At 41.1% G+C, this 15,489-nt stretch overlaps 1 protein-coding gene across 4 annotated transcripts in view; it reads left to right on the top strand.

Moving 5' to 3' along the window:
- ABCC5 (ATP binding cassette subfamily C member 5) overlaps window positions 1-15,489 on the top strand; it is a 75,092-nt gene that overhangs the window by 56,911 nt on the left and 2,692 nt on the right. For 3 of the 4 annotated variants that reach the window (XM_054836164.1, XM_054836163.1, XM_054836167.1), the window contains 9 exons: window positions 5,704-5,844; window positions 6,522-6,673; window positions 7,116-7,232; window positions 8,424-8,659; window positions 11,017-11,130; window positions 12,147-12,259; window positions 13,237-13,345; window positions 14,390-14,617; window positions 14,922-15,064. In XM_054836164.1, coding sequence (XP_054692139.1) covers window positions 5,704-5,844; window positions 6,522-6,673; window positions 7,116-7,232; window positions 8,424-8,659; window positions 11,017-11,130; window positions 12,147-12,259; window positions 13,237-13,345; window positions 14,390-14,617; window positions 14,922-15,064 — 1,353 coding nt within the window. Of the gene's footprint in view, window positions 1-5,703; window positions 5,845-6,521; window positions 6,674-7,115; window positions 7,233-8,423; window positions 8,660-11,016; window positions 11,131-12,146; window positions 12,260-13,236; window positions 13,346-14,389; window positions 14,618-14,921; window positions 15,177-15,489 lie in introns of all 4 variants that reach the window. The other variant, XR_008578382.1, reaches the window with a different exon arrangement.

Here is a 15,489-nt window from a genome sequence, read left to right as displayed (position 1 = left end):
TGGGAATTAAATTAACACTAATTCTCATCATGTGGTTCATGAATCTATTTGCGAAAGGAATGTTTTTTTGACATTCTTGCAACTTTGATGCCTCTGCCTTGCCTGAAGGAATTGACTCCTAGCCTGCTGGTTTGGTATTGCCCTTGCATTGGTCAAAACCAGTAAATGTGTGGATCTTTTTGACTGTTACAGTGTATTTAACAAGAGCGAGAATTGAATATAATGGTTTAATGCAAAATAATCCAATAGCAAGTATACACTAGGCCTTTCCTTGTGAAAGGAAAGTGTTGCTGAATAGAATGAGTTTGCTGCATCTTTTTCTGTCTAATTTTAATATTACACTGAAGCTTACAAAAGTAACTTCATCCCCAGAATGATCTGGATAGTCTTAATACGTTGGCTCACTTGGAATGGTGAGTTCCACGTGAAGATTTTTATTGACAGAAGTTTCCATTTGTTATATGGTGACCTTTTAAAATGCTGGTCCTTCCCTAAAAGTGCAAAAACGAGGTGGAATTCTAGCACTTTTAAAATTCAGATACACTTATAAGTGAGGATGTTGTTAATTTTCACCTCTGGACTCCTGGTTTTAATATTTCTTTGTACAATACTCTGCTGTAGTTTTTCTGCACTGAAGAAGTACATGGAAGGTGTCTTTCAGGTCCCATACTGTGTTCAGAATATTCTGTTCGTTGGGGTTTTTTTTAAGATTTTATGAAGAAAACTGTTTCTTTTGTCCACTCTGTGCCTTGTGGGAAGGCTTTAAAGCTCATTTGGTGTGGCTGTGTGCTCTGTGATCATTCTCTGTCTGGCTGAGCCATACCTCCTGAAGTACACGATAACATATGTTCCTCCTCTTGAGCAAATTGCTTTATTTTAGGCTAGCCTGTGCCTTCTCCTGGTTTTTGCCAGCCCTGCTGCCAAAGGGGCAGACTGTCCTGCTGTGCCTATGGAGAAATGATCTCAGATGTAACGGGATACCGATCTGAGACTTGGCTTTAAAAACAATCTGAAAACCACTGGAAGGTACAGGGCACGGATTGATGTGATGTTCGTTCACTCTCACCTCGCGTTAACATGTTGCCTCCTCGGCCCCGTGCACGTGCCAGTGTGAACGTTACCTATTTGAGGGTGCTGAGAGCAAGGTATTTTTTCCATTCCCTTGGCTGTTTGTCTTGCTTCCCCTGGATCAGAAGTGAGCTAGCTGTTCTTTATCCTGTCTTTTGAAGTCTTTATTGTACCTTTAATAGCATGTACTGCTTTGGTTGAAATGAAACTACAAGGACCAGTGTCAAAAGATTATTGATGGTTACAGTGTCAGGGGCATGCACTGCCCTTTTGAAGTGATACTGAAAAGTAGAACCAGGCACGCTCGCCGACATGATTTCCTCGCTCACTGTTGTAGATTTTGGCTGGCAAAATATTTGTCCTCGAGTAGCACCTGTTCTACCCCTTGGTGTTCAGCACGCTGAACTATTTTTTTTGGATCCAGAGACATTTCATGCTATTGTAGTGTTATCTGTCATTGCAGGTTTTCAGCCTAGCGGTGCATTTTAATAGGGATGAGTAGCCCACATTTGTATAAGGATGAACTAGTTTATACTTGTGTCTGGTACATTTCCTCACAGTCCCTTTTCTGTGCATAAATGAAGCAACTTTACAGTGTTAGACCTCTCTCTTCTAAAAGTTCTATTTTCTTTGGCCTTTCTCTGAATATACTCTTTTTAGGTCAGGGTTTATTTTCTATGGGACCCTTAGCATACTTGTGGGACCTATAAAACAGTAAATTCATGTTACAGTGCAGCACAGACGTGTTGGCAGTAAGATCAGCAGTGGAGATAGTCTGTTTAAAATTGGAAACCTGTTGCCTTGATGTACTTTGAGCCATCTGGATATGTTATTTGACTGTCCCATTATTTCTCATGTGGAGGAAGGAGCCAAGATCTTTCGTTGTTTGATGGACACTGAGAGACAGCTGAGAGATTAAATCTGCCTTTCAGAGAGCATTCCAGCTCCCTGTGCTGTTAGGAAACCATATGCTCGGTACATCACCAATTCGCTTGAGAAGCAAGACTGTCATAAACATTGTGTGTATCTCATGGTGTGGGCTGAAGGCACGCACTGATCAGGTGTGTCAGGGACAGTAGCCCTGCTCTTCCTCCCCTCCTTTCCCTCACCCCTTACTTCTTGGTCCTACAAATACTCTTTTCGTATGACTTTTTTTTTTCTTCTCTCCTTCCCCAGGGAGAAAAATATGCATCTGTCTCTTGCCCACTGTCACGCCTCTGATTTGGCAGCGCACATGTTAACACCAGTGCTATTTTCTTTCCATGACAACCTTAAATGCAAACCCTACTCCGTGTTCTGGTATAAAAAGCGATAGCATTTCCTCATCTTCAGGATTTAGCAAAAGAGACGGCCCTTCTTGCAGTGCTGGGAACTTCCTTGTTGTTCCATTAGATTCCTCAGTCCTCTTGGAGTGCCTTGCTGTCCAGGCGTGCCTTGCTCCTGTCACATCCTCCACATCTCAGATGTGTGGTTTACTTTGTCATCAGATGGAGCAGCCTGTTGTTTGTCTCAGACAGAAGCTGTGGTGTTGCAGCTCTTCTCAGGAGCTTCATCAATAATACAGGTAGAAACATGGAGAGTTTTAAAACTGAAAGAGGCTTAGCTAATTGCCTTTGTCATTTGCTGGATTTGGGTAAAAGATTATAATTTAAGTCAATAAAAATTACATTCTTGGCAGGCGCCTTATAAATTGGGAGCTTCTTTGCAGTATATGGGCAGGGGGAAACCTGGACTGCCCAAAGCCTCTGTTCAGCAGAGGAACTAAGCGGCAGTTGTCACTTAAAATGCACCACAGAACAGCTTTAATGTGTGAAACGGCTCTCCTGTATACATGAAACACTAGATAAAAATGGTGAACGTTGTGATGATGTCATGTATATTTCCAAAGGGGAGGACAGGAGGTATTAGGATGTGGAGTAGATGATGTGGCCCCAAATACTGCTCTGTCCCCAAGTGCTGCTCCCCGCCCCTGCTCCCAGCAGTGCCCTGCTACTCGCACTCCTTTCTGGGACGCTGCTTCTGCTCATTTTCCCCATCCATAGTCCTGCCTCTGTCCGGCAGCATAGCCTGGTCTATTTATATTACAGATCTATTTATATTGTTTCAGGATAACTTTCATCATTGTTCCAAGTGCATCTGGAAAGAGAGACGGAGGCTTGCCATGTAGCTGCAGACATTAGGAAACAGGGGGGAAAAAAATACTTCATCCTCTGGAAATGTTTTTGTCCCTCTTGGCCTGTGGGGCTGGTGCTTCATTTAACTTCAACCAAATGTCAAATAAAGGGGGACTGGTTGAAAAGAAATTGGCCTTAATTTATGGAGTTTCTTGTAAACAAGAATCAACTTCTCTGTTCCCCTTTGCTTCCTGCTTATGTTTTATTCCTGCGCCGGTCAGGGAGAACTTCCCCTTATCTCTGTGCTCTAAAGACATCGTCTGTCAATGCTTTTTCCTTCCTATTCTAGTGTTGCAACTTAGGTCTGGTGGTGTCTTATCTCTCTGTTTTCTTTGTTAGATTTTTCTGTCTCAAAAAGCAAAGGAAACAGAACCTTTTGAAGGTGAGTCTCTTCAGCAGGGCCAACGAGTCTAGGTCAGATTTTTTGTAATATGAGCACAAAGCCACTGATCAGAGGAGTTCTTTTAAAAGTTTGCATTGGGGCAGATCTTTAAAAACTTAATTTCTGAGCCTCCTTCCTGGATCATTAGGAAACTACTACCTTGGATGAAAACATAGCATTTGCATTTTTATGTGAGTGCGTGTTCTGGGGTGAAGCTATTAGTTTCAAATTGTGGGTTTTAACGAGACATGTGTCCCCAAATGCCTTCTGGAATAGTTGTCTCCAGTTCCACAATGTCACATCGCAGAGAAGATACTCATTGCCGTGAAATGCAGGTATCCGTGGAGTAGAGTGGAAATCTGCAGCTATGTCGTGCACCTCAGCTGTGACCTAGGGATTTGGCCAGTGACATGCTGAAATGCAGCACGTGGATTTGAATAGTTGCATAGCCGCAGCCCTTGTGCTGTAAGTGAGGCAAGGGTGGTCAGAAGTCATACTTTAAGCATGTTTTTGGCCCAACAGGCTTGAAACAGAAGAAGGTAATCTTAAAACAAATTTCAAGATATGAATGCTGCTCTGAGATTAATTTTACTTCTAGATAAAGGTTTTTAATTTTGTAATGACTCCCACCTAACAAAAAAAATTTGCCAGTGGAGGTGTGAACCTCCATATGAATAACTGAAAGGTGCTGACGGTGGGTGTCCTTTCCTTGCCTTACACCGATCCCCAGGGGTGCTGTGAAGTGGATGATTTGGGAGAGGAGCATGTTGGCATCTGACGTGAAGGGTCTAAAGGCAAGGGAAGAAGCTAACAAAGGATAACCGTATGGGACAGAGGGAGAAAGAGAAAACTTTGACTTCCAGAACACTGAGAGGTTAACTAGGAGGCAGAATTGTAATATATTATTAAAATCAGAGCAGACATAGTACCCAGGCTTCTCTTCTGTCAGTGTTTCATTGCTTTCTCTTGAGGATCAGAACTGAACTAACTGCTGTTAGTGTCTGCACTAACTGCTGTTCCCTGAATTCAGATTTATTGGTTGCTTTGATCTAAGAATTCAGCAGACTCAGAAGTTTTATTCCTTGTGCTTGACTGTTCCCAAGACTTCCAGTGGTTCCAACTTTATTGCAAGTTTCACAATATTTGATATTTTCCGTAAAAGCTCAGCACCAGAGTTCTAGGATTACAAGAAAATCCTTATTTAAAATTGTTCCTACACTTCAAAGTGGAAGGCAGGGAGCATGTGAAAGCATAAACATTACATTTGAAACAGAAAAATCAAAAGGCAAATAACTGCACTTTTTCATATTATTCTTAATCTGTTCTAATTATTTGCTGAGGGTCTGACTCATGATTTATTTGCTGCTTGATGCTTAAAATTGACATGTTCAGCAGTGGTTTTTGTCGTCTGTTTTTTTGTTGTTTTTTTTTTTTTTGTGACCACCCAGAATCTCCTTATCCGCTCTGTAGAAAGAGGCCTCTGGTGTCATTGACCAGATGTTTCTTACATATACTGACTTTTTTGCATAGTGTCAGAATGTTTGATGCTTCAGCCAGGAGGTCAGTGTCAGGGTCAGAGATAATATTGTGTACACTGCTCAGCCTCAGGGTTCTTTGGTTTGTGGGTTTGCGGTTTGTTGTGGGGTTTTTTCATGGTTTTTTTTTTTTCCCCAGCTTGTGTTACCTGACCCCTACTACTCCTGTTCATGTTGAATTAAAAACATGAAGGTATTCAGAGTACTGCTTCCGAGAAGGTCGTGTGGATGTTTGTTAGGGACTTGTTATTAACCAAGCAAATCAATACAATGGAAGTAGCAAATAGCTGGAAGAGACAGTATGTTGTGTGGCACCATTCAGTGTTCAGACAGTGAGAAATTACTCTGAGTAGTCACGGCAAATAAACAGGAGTAGAAAGACGTATTATTAGAATTGGAAATACACCCTGTGCCAGATACGCATCTGGGGAGCCAAACAGCTCCTCCTCCACAACCCTCTTGATTTCAGGTTTTGTTTTTTGGTAGTTCATCCTTATGATTTTGTCCCTTTCCCTTACCTCTTCTTCACATCACGTTCCAACAGATCTGGTGGCTGGATCCAGAACTGACGTACGGCAATGCCAAGCCATTTGTCTTCACGCAGGGCCACTCAGTGTGTAACCGGTCTTTCTTCCCCTGCTTTGACACACCAGCAGTGAAGTGTACCTACTCAGCTACTGTCAAGGTAAGTGACCGAATAGATATAAATGCTTCATGGAGCACTTAGCTGCTGTTAACTTGTGAAAGCATAGCTACATTGTGTGCGGATATACGACGTAAAATATTCGTTGTGACACTTAGTGTTATAAAAAAACACACGATTTTTTAGATCCTGTATTCTGGTTCTTGAAACAGAGTCGGGGTACTGCCACAAAGGCCGCTCTGTTGCCTATCACGCTTGGGTCTTGCCTTCCCCATGCTCAATGCTGAAAGAGTAACCATGAAATGGGTAATATGAAAGAAAGAATTTGGCTGGTCACTTCCAGTAGTGGTTATTGATGATAATACTCAACTGTATTTTATCAAGTCTTGAAATAAACAAAGTTTTATATAAGCAGCATCAAACAGTGTTGCATGTGGTATAGATGAAATATTTTTTTTGCTATGTGGGCACTTCTGAAGCAGCTGGCATAAGAAGCCATGTAATATAGGAGGAATAATATTTTTAGTTAATGTGTTTTCATGGGCTGGGTAGATTGTGGTTGAAAAACCCCACAGAACTCTTACATTTTGTGTTATGTAAATGATTGGTTTTAATGTATGTCCTCTTAGGCATAGATGAAAAAACCCAGAGAGATCTGTGGTGTAGTCATTCAGCTGTGATCATCTGGTGAGCTGATGTGTATGATGTTGGTCTTCCAGGCTCCAGCAGGCGTACAGGTGCTGATGAGTGCCACCCAAAGCACCTACTTAGAAGAGGAAGGTGTATATCAATTTTACATGGAATATCCAGTTCCTGCCTATCTAGTGGCCCTGGTGGCAGGAGACCTTATACATGCAGACATAGGTCCAAGGTAAGATGTGCAGCGAGTTGATTCTGCTTTTTATGTCTCTGCGCAGTGCTTCAGGTAACGAGTAGTAAATACATTGAGTCATTGATAAGGGAACAGTTGGGACTATGAGCTGTGAATGTTCAGAGAGTTTGAGGTTTAGTTGGGTGTAAAGAACTGCATGGCACTGCACTGGTGAAGATCTTTTCTTCTTTCAGAAATGTTGCTTATTGTCCCCTGTAGTTATTCCAGCTACTTGCCTCGTTGCCTTGAGGCAATTTAAGGGATCTTTGATTATTTCTTGCCATTTATCTATAGAGTGTTAGCCTAAAGAAGGCCTGAGTCTGATGTGAGACCTCTTAGCACTATTACTATACATGGAAGTGTGGTACGAAGTCAGGCTATTTTTTCTAAGAGATAATTCAGTTTGCTGAAGTATCACCTGATGTTTTCTGTTTTCTGACAGGAGCAGAGTGTGGGCAGAGCCTTGCCTGCTGCCAACAGCCATCAGCAAGCTTTCTGGCATGGTTGAGCGCTGGTTGACTGCTGCAGAGAGTCTGTATGGTCCATATATATGGGGAAGGTGAGTTTAATAAGTCTCCCAAGAATGTGTAATGGGAACAAAATACAAGAAACTTGAGAAATGACCATGCTTTTCCCCTACACTAGCAATAGCAGGACAGATGAGCCTCTTGACAATTTGCACCACTGTAGTAGTTAGAAACAAACTCTGGAGTTTTGTCTGTGCAAGTGGCAGAGAGGGCTATGGAGGCACGGTGGTGTTTTGCCTGGTATGGTGGGCAGAACTGCAGGTTTCTAAACAGTGGATCTTCACTGAGGAGTGAAGGTTTTTCATACTGTGGTGTTTTGTGATGCAAGTCCAATATTGGACCAAATGCCATTCAGAATGTATGGCAGTTTTATTTATTTTTACATATGGTTCTTGACATATGATATATTTATTGTGGTATGCCTGAGAATACTGAAAACCTGACTCAGTACAGACTCATTGAGAGTCCTAGTCCCTAAAACCAACATTAATAGTTTCTCAAGTTAAGCTTGACTTTGTATTAAAAAAGAATGTTTTTGAGAGATTGTTTTCATTCTTTGGCTGGGAAAATGTTTGCAAAGGCTCCCTGTATTACTTTGCTAAAGGTGAACAGGGTGAATGTGCTGTTGTTCGCTTACAAAATGTTGCTTGAAATTATCTGAGAACATGACCTAGTGTGCCAGTGCTGATCATTGGTGGAGAAATTTAGAAAACAAAACAAATAGTATTGTTACATTCTGAAGCAGACAGGCTAGAGTAATTTTGCTGACAGTGCAGGTACACCAAATTGATGAATTCATTTGATAGCTTCCCAGCCTCTCTCTTTCCTGGGAGCCTCTGGGGACTCGACACTGTGTGTGTGTTAGTGTATGTAGAGTAAACTTAGTGGTTCTGGCTCTCAGATATACAACTTATGATGAGTTTGCGTGTGTGAAGGGAACGTGATGCTTCTGGGAAGTGCTGGATCTGCTGCACATGGAGGGACTGTCTGGTCATACATCCAAACATGAGCAGGTCCTTGGCCAACACAATAAACTTTGTGATCCCCGATCAGAAGAATTAGGCACCGCTGGTCCAGAAAGTTTGTTTCTGAAGTCACAAAAAGCTCTCAGAAGAGCCTTCCCTAAGGGAATAATAATAATAAAAAAGGTTCTGTGTATGTCTTTTGAAATAGCTATAACTTACCTATCTCCTCTCTCCTCTCTTCTTTTTCCCTAATTTTAGATACGACATTGTTTTTCTTCCTCCATCCTTCCCTATTGTTGCCATGGAAAACCCATGCCTGACCTTCATCATCTCTTCCATTCTGGAGAGCGATGAGTTTTTGATCATTGACGTCATCCATGAAGTTGCCCACAGCTGGTTTGGAAACGCAGTCACCAATGCTACGTGGGAGGAGATGTGGCTGAGCGAGGGGCTAGCCACATATGCACAGCGCCGGATCACCACTGAGACCTATGGTATAGATGCAGAAATGTTTCTCCTTATGATGTGTCTAACCAATAATGGAAAGTTTGCTGCACAGAATATTTGCCTGGGGAGCTCAAAAGTATGTAGGGAGCTGGTTTTCTTTTTTTATTTCTGGAACACACACATGTCCCCAGACTCTGCACTGAACATCTGGATACTGAGAGTCTGATGGTGTCTTGGCTTTGGGTGGAATCAGTGCTTGATATGGTCATAGGGGGTTTGAACGAGGTATGTTGGCACAGCATTGTAAGGGTGTTTGTAGGAACTTTGGAACTGCTGTTGGGTACCAGGCAGATCTCGTATGTCAGAGCAAGGTGAGCAGAGGATGCTTCAGAGAAAGATGTAAGAAATCTTATCGTGGTTACATTGTGAAATAACTATCCTATGAACAAGTGTCTTTCTAATCCTGATCAGTTAGTAGCTACCTACTGTTGGAAAGAATGATGGCAATAGCCCTTATAAGAAAGAAGTACATATCTACATAGCTGTCTGTTTATCTATTTAAGGCTTCCTGTAGAATTTTACAGCCCTGCCTTTGCTTATTTCACAGGTCAGTTGTATGGTACTGTCTTTAGAATATTTAAGTAGTAAATCATTCCTATCGCTTTTCACTTTAATTGGATTTTTATGGAAGTGAATAATGGGAACATAGATTTCTCTAGTTTGTCCTGTTACATTCTTAAACGCCTGTACCATGTGTATTCTCACACGTCCACTATAAACAATCTTGGAAAAATTCCTGGAAATCTTGGCAGTGAAAGTGTTTAGAAGGATGCCTTTGTTTCTATTTATGTATATTGGTTTTGGAGATGAGCTGATGATAATGAAATTTAGGGAAGGAAGTCATCTGAGCATATAGGGAGATATTACAATGTATATTATACGTCTTTGAAAGCTGTTTTATGTTGAGCAATTCTGAGTGGTTAGTACTGTTCTCATAAGTCACGTTATATTATACATGGCAATGATATGAATAGGTCAGAAGATATTGGCCTGTTCTTTATCCCATCTTAGTCTGTCCCCCTGACATACAACGAGATCCTTGCTGAGTTTGGTCTGTTCTTTTGAAATTTAGAACTGGTTGTTTCAAGAAGCAATTGTTCAGGAAACTAAGAAATGCCTTTCCCCCAGCCATTCTTTCGTAAGCTCTTTTTGCATTCTAGTTTGTTTCTAGGACGAACCTCTGATCTAAATCTTGCCATTTATGACATAATTTCTAGAGTATCTTCTGCTGTTAATAAAAAGGCATCTTTGTAATGACATTGTTTACAGAAATTGGAGTCCAGTGACCGCCACACCTCTTGGATCTTGCTTAATCCTCCTCCCTGTAGCTTGAAGTAATTGCCTTTAACACTAGCTATCCTGGTTCTTGCTTTCCCCTGCAAAGCACGTCCGCCCCTTTCCCTGTCAGTACAGATTCTTCTAATTTCTAAATATATCCTAGTTCTTGATTCTCATTTTGCTTATATCAGATTCCTATGTACGTACACCGGGACTCTGAGATTGTATCTATGTAACCAGCCCCATCGTTGAAGCTAAAGACTTAGCAAAGAAAGCTAAAGTGTTAATAGTGTTGGATGTTAAGTATCTTCTGAATCTGAAAATCCATTTTCCACAGCTTTTTACATCTGTGAGGGCATAGAAAGATCTCTTGACTTGCCAGTGTAGTACAGCTAGTTTGGCTTGAAAGCATGGAACACTCTACACTGCAGTTAGAAGAGAAAGAGTAGCCTACCCAGTCGCAGCAGTAAAAGAAGTCCTAACGAGTGGTTGATGAAAATTGTGTGATACAATATGGGTAGGATGCTAGATAAAGCTTAAAAAAAGGTCCGCAGGATCTGTAATATACCAACTAAATCTAATCCTTTTCTGTTTGCACCCAAGAGGCGATACTCGCTTAATAATAGCCTTGGCACTGAATATGGAATCATGTGTCTACTGTTCTGCCGGTGACATTGCTATTTTGTAGCACTTGATTGCTCCTTGAAAGTTGCCTGTACAGTACTTATTCCAACGCTGTTCTGCTTACCTTGCAAGAACTGATAAGGTGATGTCAGTGATGTAAACTTTAGCATAGTTTTTGTGGTGCTTTGTTTTTCAGTTCAGCCTGCTGCATAATCAGAATGAGTAAATGCACTGGTTTAGGTTCTGACTTTCATTAGAAATCGCAAGGATTTTTTGCACTCGAGTTTCTCTGCTGTGAGAAATCACATCACTGTGATTCTGTCTCGCTATTGTTGTGTCTTTTACACCTTCAGTAGCTTTCATTTTGTACCTGTGCTAGTTCTGCACGGGTCAGGGTTTGCTAGTCATTTTTCCATAACTAATGTGTTTCTTTCTGGGGTAGGAGCTGCCTTCACGTGTTTGGAGACTGCATTCCGCCTTGATGCTCTCCACAGACAGATGAAGCTCCTTGGAGAAGACAACCCGGTCAGCAAGCTTCAGGTTAAACTGGAGCCAGGTATTGCTTTTGGCTCAAGCTGCTGTACACAAAATTTCTGTCTACTGATTCTGGAATATAGACCAAAAAAGACTAATTTTTACATATCCTTTATAAAAAAAAAGAAAAAAGAAATACTGGTTTGCAAACCAGTCTAAAAGTAAATAAGAAAACTTGCCTTGAAGTTTCCTTCAAAGCTGGCTAACTTATCTTTATAAATATTGTTCTGTTTAGAACAGAACAGACTCACTGAGTAGAAACAGAGTGTGAAAAACTGCCTTGAAAGCGCTGTGGTTTTGAGCTTCTGCATATGTAAAATAGTTTATGATGAAAATACTTGGAAATGTCAAATAAAATCCTGTGCTATTAAATGTTCCTCTTTTTATATGTTCATGTAAGAACTATGTATGTATGCATAAGCATACAGACAAACGTATGTACCTGCTCTCCTGTTGAGTGAGCTATGCAGGGCTGTTTGGTTATCCCCTGAGCCAGATGAACGTCTGCACTCCAGCATCATGTATGTTGTTCTTTGGTAGTTCTCTAGTTCTGTCATCACCGTTGGAGGTGTGAAGCAGTCTGCAATCTAGATTATGCTTAAAACAACGTAAAATGCAAGTGCAGGTGATATTGGAACCAAATGGAACAGAAATCATGTGTTGGAAGTCTCAAAAAAGAAACAAGTAGTGATCACCTTATACTGATATCTTTACAAATTTGTGGTATGGTGATTCCCTGAGTTTGGCACTGAAAAAAAAAAAAGTGTGTTTTCAGTGACTTCTAACTAGAAGTGACTTGTTCCATTGAGAATTAATACTTAGTGCTTACAAGCACTGATTTTTTTTTTTTTCTTTTTTTTCCCCAGCCTGTATGTTTGGACTGCTTCTGTTTAATTTACTGCAGTAAATTAAATGTATTGACAACAGGCTTGTTCTGTTTTTAAGTCACTGCATCTCCACTCTAAGCAGTATATTTAGAAGGGCTGGAAATTAGTGTCCTCATTAGTGTCTTATAACATTGTTGTCATCTTCTTTCAGGTGTAAATCCTAGTAATTTAATGAACCTCTTCACCTATGAGAAAGGCTACTGCTTTGTTTACTACCTGTCCCAGCTCTGTGGTGACCCAAGACATTTTGACTCCTTCCTAAGAGTGAGTGTGAATAAACATGTGTTTCTCTTGAGATTTAGAGCTGCTTTTTTTTTTTTTTTTTCCCCCTCCAGGTTTTGTCACTGTGGCTAAAGTTGAATACAAGTGTGTCTGAGATGGAAGAATGGTGTGAGCCTGTCTGCCATCCTATATCATTCTTTCTGTGTCCGACAGGTTTTTATTGAGATTTCTCTTAAGTGGATGTGCTCGTGCTCTTCTTTCATCTCAGATTCTGAGCTTATGAGGTGCCAGACACAGAGTAGTAGTATATTTTTTTGTTACCTCTTGTTCTGTGCTCCAAATAATTATAGAGGTGTTCCAGCAGAGATTATCTATGACTGGAATGATGTGACTTCAGTTACTACTAAATAATAACAGCTTGTGGTTTCTTTACCCAGGGTGACAAAGGGCATGGTTTCCTACATTGGGGCAGATTTGGTGTCTTGGAGCACATTTGCAAAACCTATAGAAAATTATGTCAGCTGTTGACTTGTTTTTGAAAAGTGACACAACTCATTGCTTTTTTTTGCTGCATGCGTGCTTTTTCATCTCCTCTTGCTGTCCATCCCCATTCCGCCTTTCTCTCATCTATAGTTATGTAAGTATGACTTTAGTCCATAACTGTGAGTGAGTAATAGTGGCCAGCCGTGTTCTGACTTTATACTAGTGTCAAGTATGAGGAAACCTTCCTGCCCTTGACATGTTAATGTATCTGGGATTTGTATCAGAAAAAAAAAAACCCCACCTGTATTCAGCTGTCAATGTATTTGCAGCTACCCAATTTTTTTCTTTTTATGGTTCTTTTCTCATTTGGGGGGAGGAGAGAGAATAATTTTCTTGATTTTTTTTTTTTTAAAAAAAAAACCTTCCAAATACTTGTTGTCACTCTTCCATCTCTTTTTTTTATTGCAAGCAGTAGTTTTACATCAGAAGGAAGCTGTCTTTTTCCTAACCATAATTTATCCTTTTTACTCTTTCAGGCCTACATCGAGAAGTACAAATTTACCAGCGTTGTGGCTCAAGATCTTCTGGATTCCTTCCTGAATTTTTTTCCAGAGCTGAAAGAGCAATGTGTTGAGAGCAAAGCAGGTAGGAAATTTTCTTTAACTGTAAACACTGTAGAAAATCTATATGATAAAGTTTGTGTTTGGCTTGGAGGATGCATAAGAAAATGCTAAGGCAAAAAAACCCTTTGGCAACAGCCAAAGTAGTGATGGTTGTGGTGATTTATTGTTACTGCCTCTATGTTGGGGAATGAGAACATCTTAAATTGCTGACAATTTTGGCATTAATCAGCAGAGTGGTCCTCAGTTAACTTTCTCATTAACTCATCTTTTGCACTGCAGACAGAATGACCGGTGTATATGAGATTTACACATGCTCAAATGCAAGGAAAAAGTGAACATACTCTGAAATTTCATCTGTTTTAATTACAGAAGACATGCTTTGAGAACTGTAACTTTTCCCAAGGTCATATCCATGTATCTCTTCTGTAATGTTTCACCCTCCCTTATATCCCCTATTTGTAACAGTGGATTTATGAAAGGTCTGTGACCTACAAGGTGCTTATTAGCTATGTGCCCATCCTTGTAAGTAATTATTGAACCCATTGGTCAGTTTAAACCAGACCGGCAGAGGAGTACAGCTCCTAAGGATACGAGGTTCCTACAGGCTTTGTGGAAACTAACTGTGGAGAGATGTAGAGGAGTAGGAAAAGCTGCAACACGAGCTTAGCAGTTGTGTGTTTTATTTGGCCCGCTGGTTGGCTAATGAGTTAATCGCAGCACGGGCTAACTTTTGCCTGGCTAATATTCAGGAGAAAGGAGTTTTAGGATAGATGGTGTGGAATGGGAAGTAACATTAAGAGCATGTGTGTTTCTTGTACTTGCTATAATGTTGAGCTTTAGAAAACATATGGTTAAATTTGGAGAGGTGTTGCTGGCACTCTTCCAGGCATAACGTAGGCTAGCCTGATGAGACTGCTAAGACTGTTGTGTTGCTGTAACCATAGATTGGTCTGATTTGCTATTGTTAGAACCTCTCTTAACTGTGCTAGAAGCAGTCCTGAACCTTGAGGCAGCCAAGCCACTTGCAGAGACTCGTGCTCGACATTTTTGGTGCTCCTCATTCCAGGACTGGAGTTTGAACGTTGGCTCAATGCTACAGGACCTCCGTTAGCTGAGCCAGACTTATCTCAGGGATCCAGTCTGACCAGACCAGTGGAGACGCTCTTCAAACTCTGGACCACAGAGCCTCTGGACTCTGTTGCTGCTGCCAGCAGTGTTGACCTCACTAAATGGAGAACGTTCCAAACCGTGCTTTTCTTGGACAGATTGCTGGATGGGTCACCACTGCCACATGGTGAGTACTCTCTCAGGATAGCTGAAAAGCATTCCTGGAATAATTAATTGAATTCTAAAGAGCCCTACCCCTCATTGACCTTATTATTCACGTAAAGTCAGGTTGAATGGGGCTTTGAGCAACCTGATCTAATGAAAGATGTCCCTGCCCATAGCAGGGGGGTTGAACTAGATGATCTTCAAAAGTCCTTCTCATCCCAAACCATTCTATGATTCTGTGATTTTTATGACTTGTTATTCTCTGATGACCCTCAAACTTGACAAAATAGGTCATAGTTCTTTCTCTGTGTATGTGCTTTCTTCAGAGGTGATAAAAAAGCTTTCGGAATGTTACTCCTCTCAGTTGGACTCCATGAATGCAGAAATCCGTATCCGCTGGTTGCAGATTGTAGTCCGAAATGACTATTATCCAGACCTTTACAAAGTCCGTCGCTTCTTGGAAAACCAGGTACTAACTGCTGGATTAAAATCACTGCACCTCTCAGTGCATGAGACATGTGCATGAGACATGCGACGTGAAAGACCTTGGAACTTCTGCTTCCTGGCCAAGTGTAGACCAGGTGTGTTGCGAAGGGGCTGAGCATGGCTCACCTGCTAGCGGGTGGGGAGGAATGGGCAGATGTAATTTGAAATGCCTACAGATAACCTCTGCTTTTCTAGCCTAACTCAATACCCTTGTCCCAGCTCTGCCCAGTGTATTTTTTTGTGTTGCTTTGTAGCAGCCCTGGCTTTTCCAGACCAGGAATTTTCACACTACTAAATCGTGTGATTGTTTGAATATTTACACTTCAAGCAAGGCTAGGGCTCATTAAATTCTTCTCAGTAGTTTTTATTGTGCAGGAGCAAAAGTTTAATGCATGTGTTCGCTGTGGC

The sequence above is a fragment of the Grus americana genome, chromosome 9 (assembly GCF_028858705.1).
Source record: "Grus americana isolate bGruAme1 chromosome 9, bGruAme1.mat, whole genome shotgun sequence".
Lineage (NCBI taxonomy): Eukaryota > Metazoa > Chordata > Aves > Gruiformes > Gruidae > Grus > Grus americana.
The sequence above is the reverse complement of the archived record's forward strand: the minus strand, read 5'-3'. Positions and strand labels throughout refer to the sequence as shown.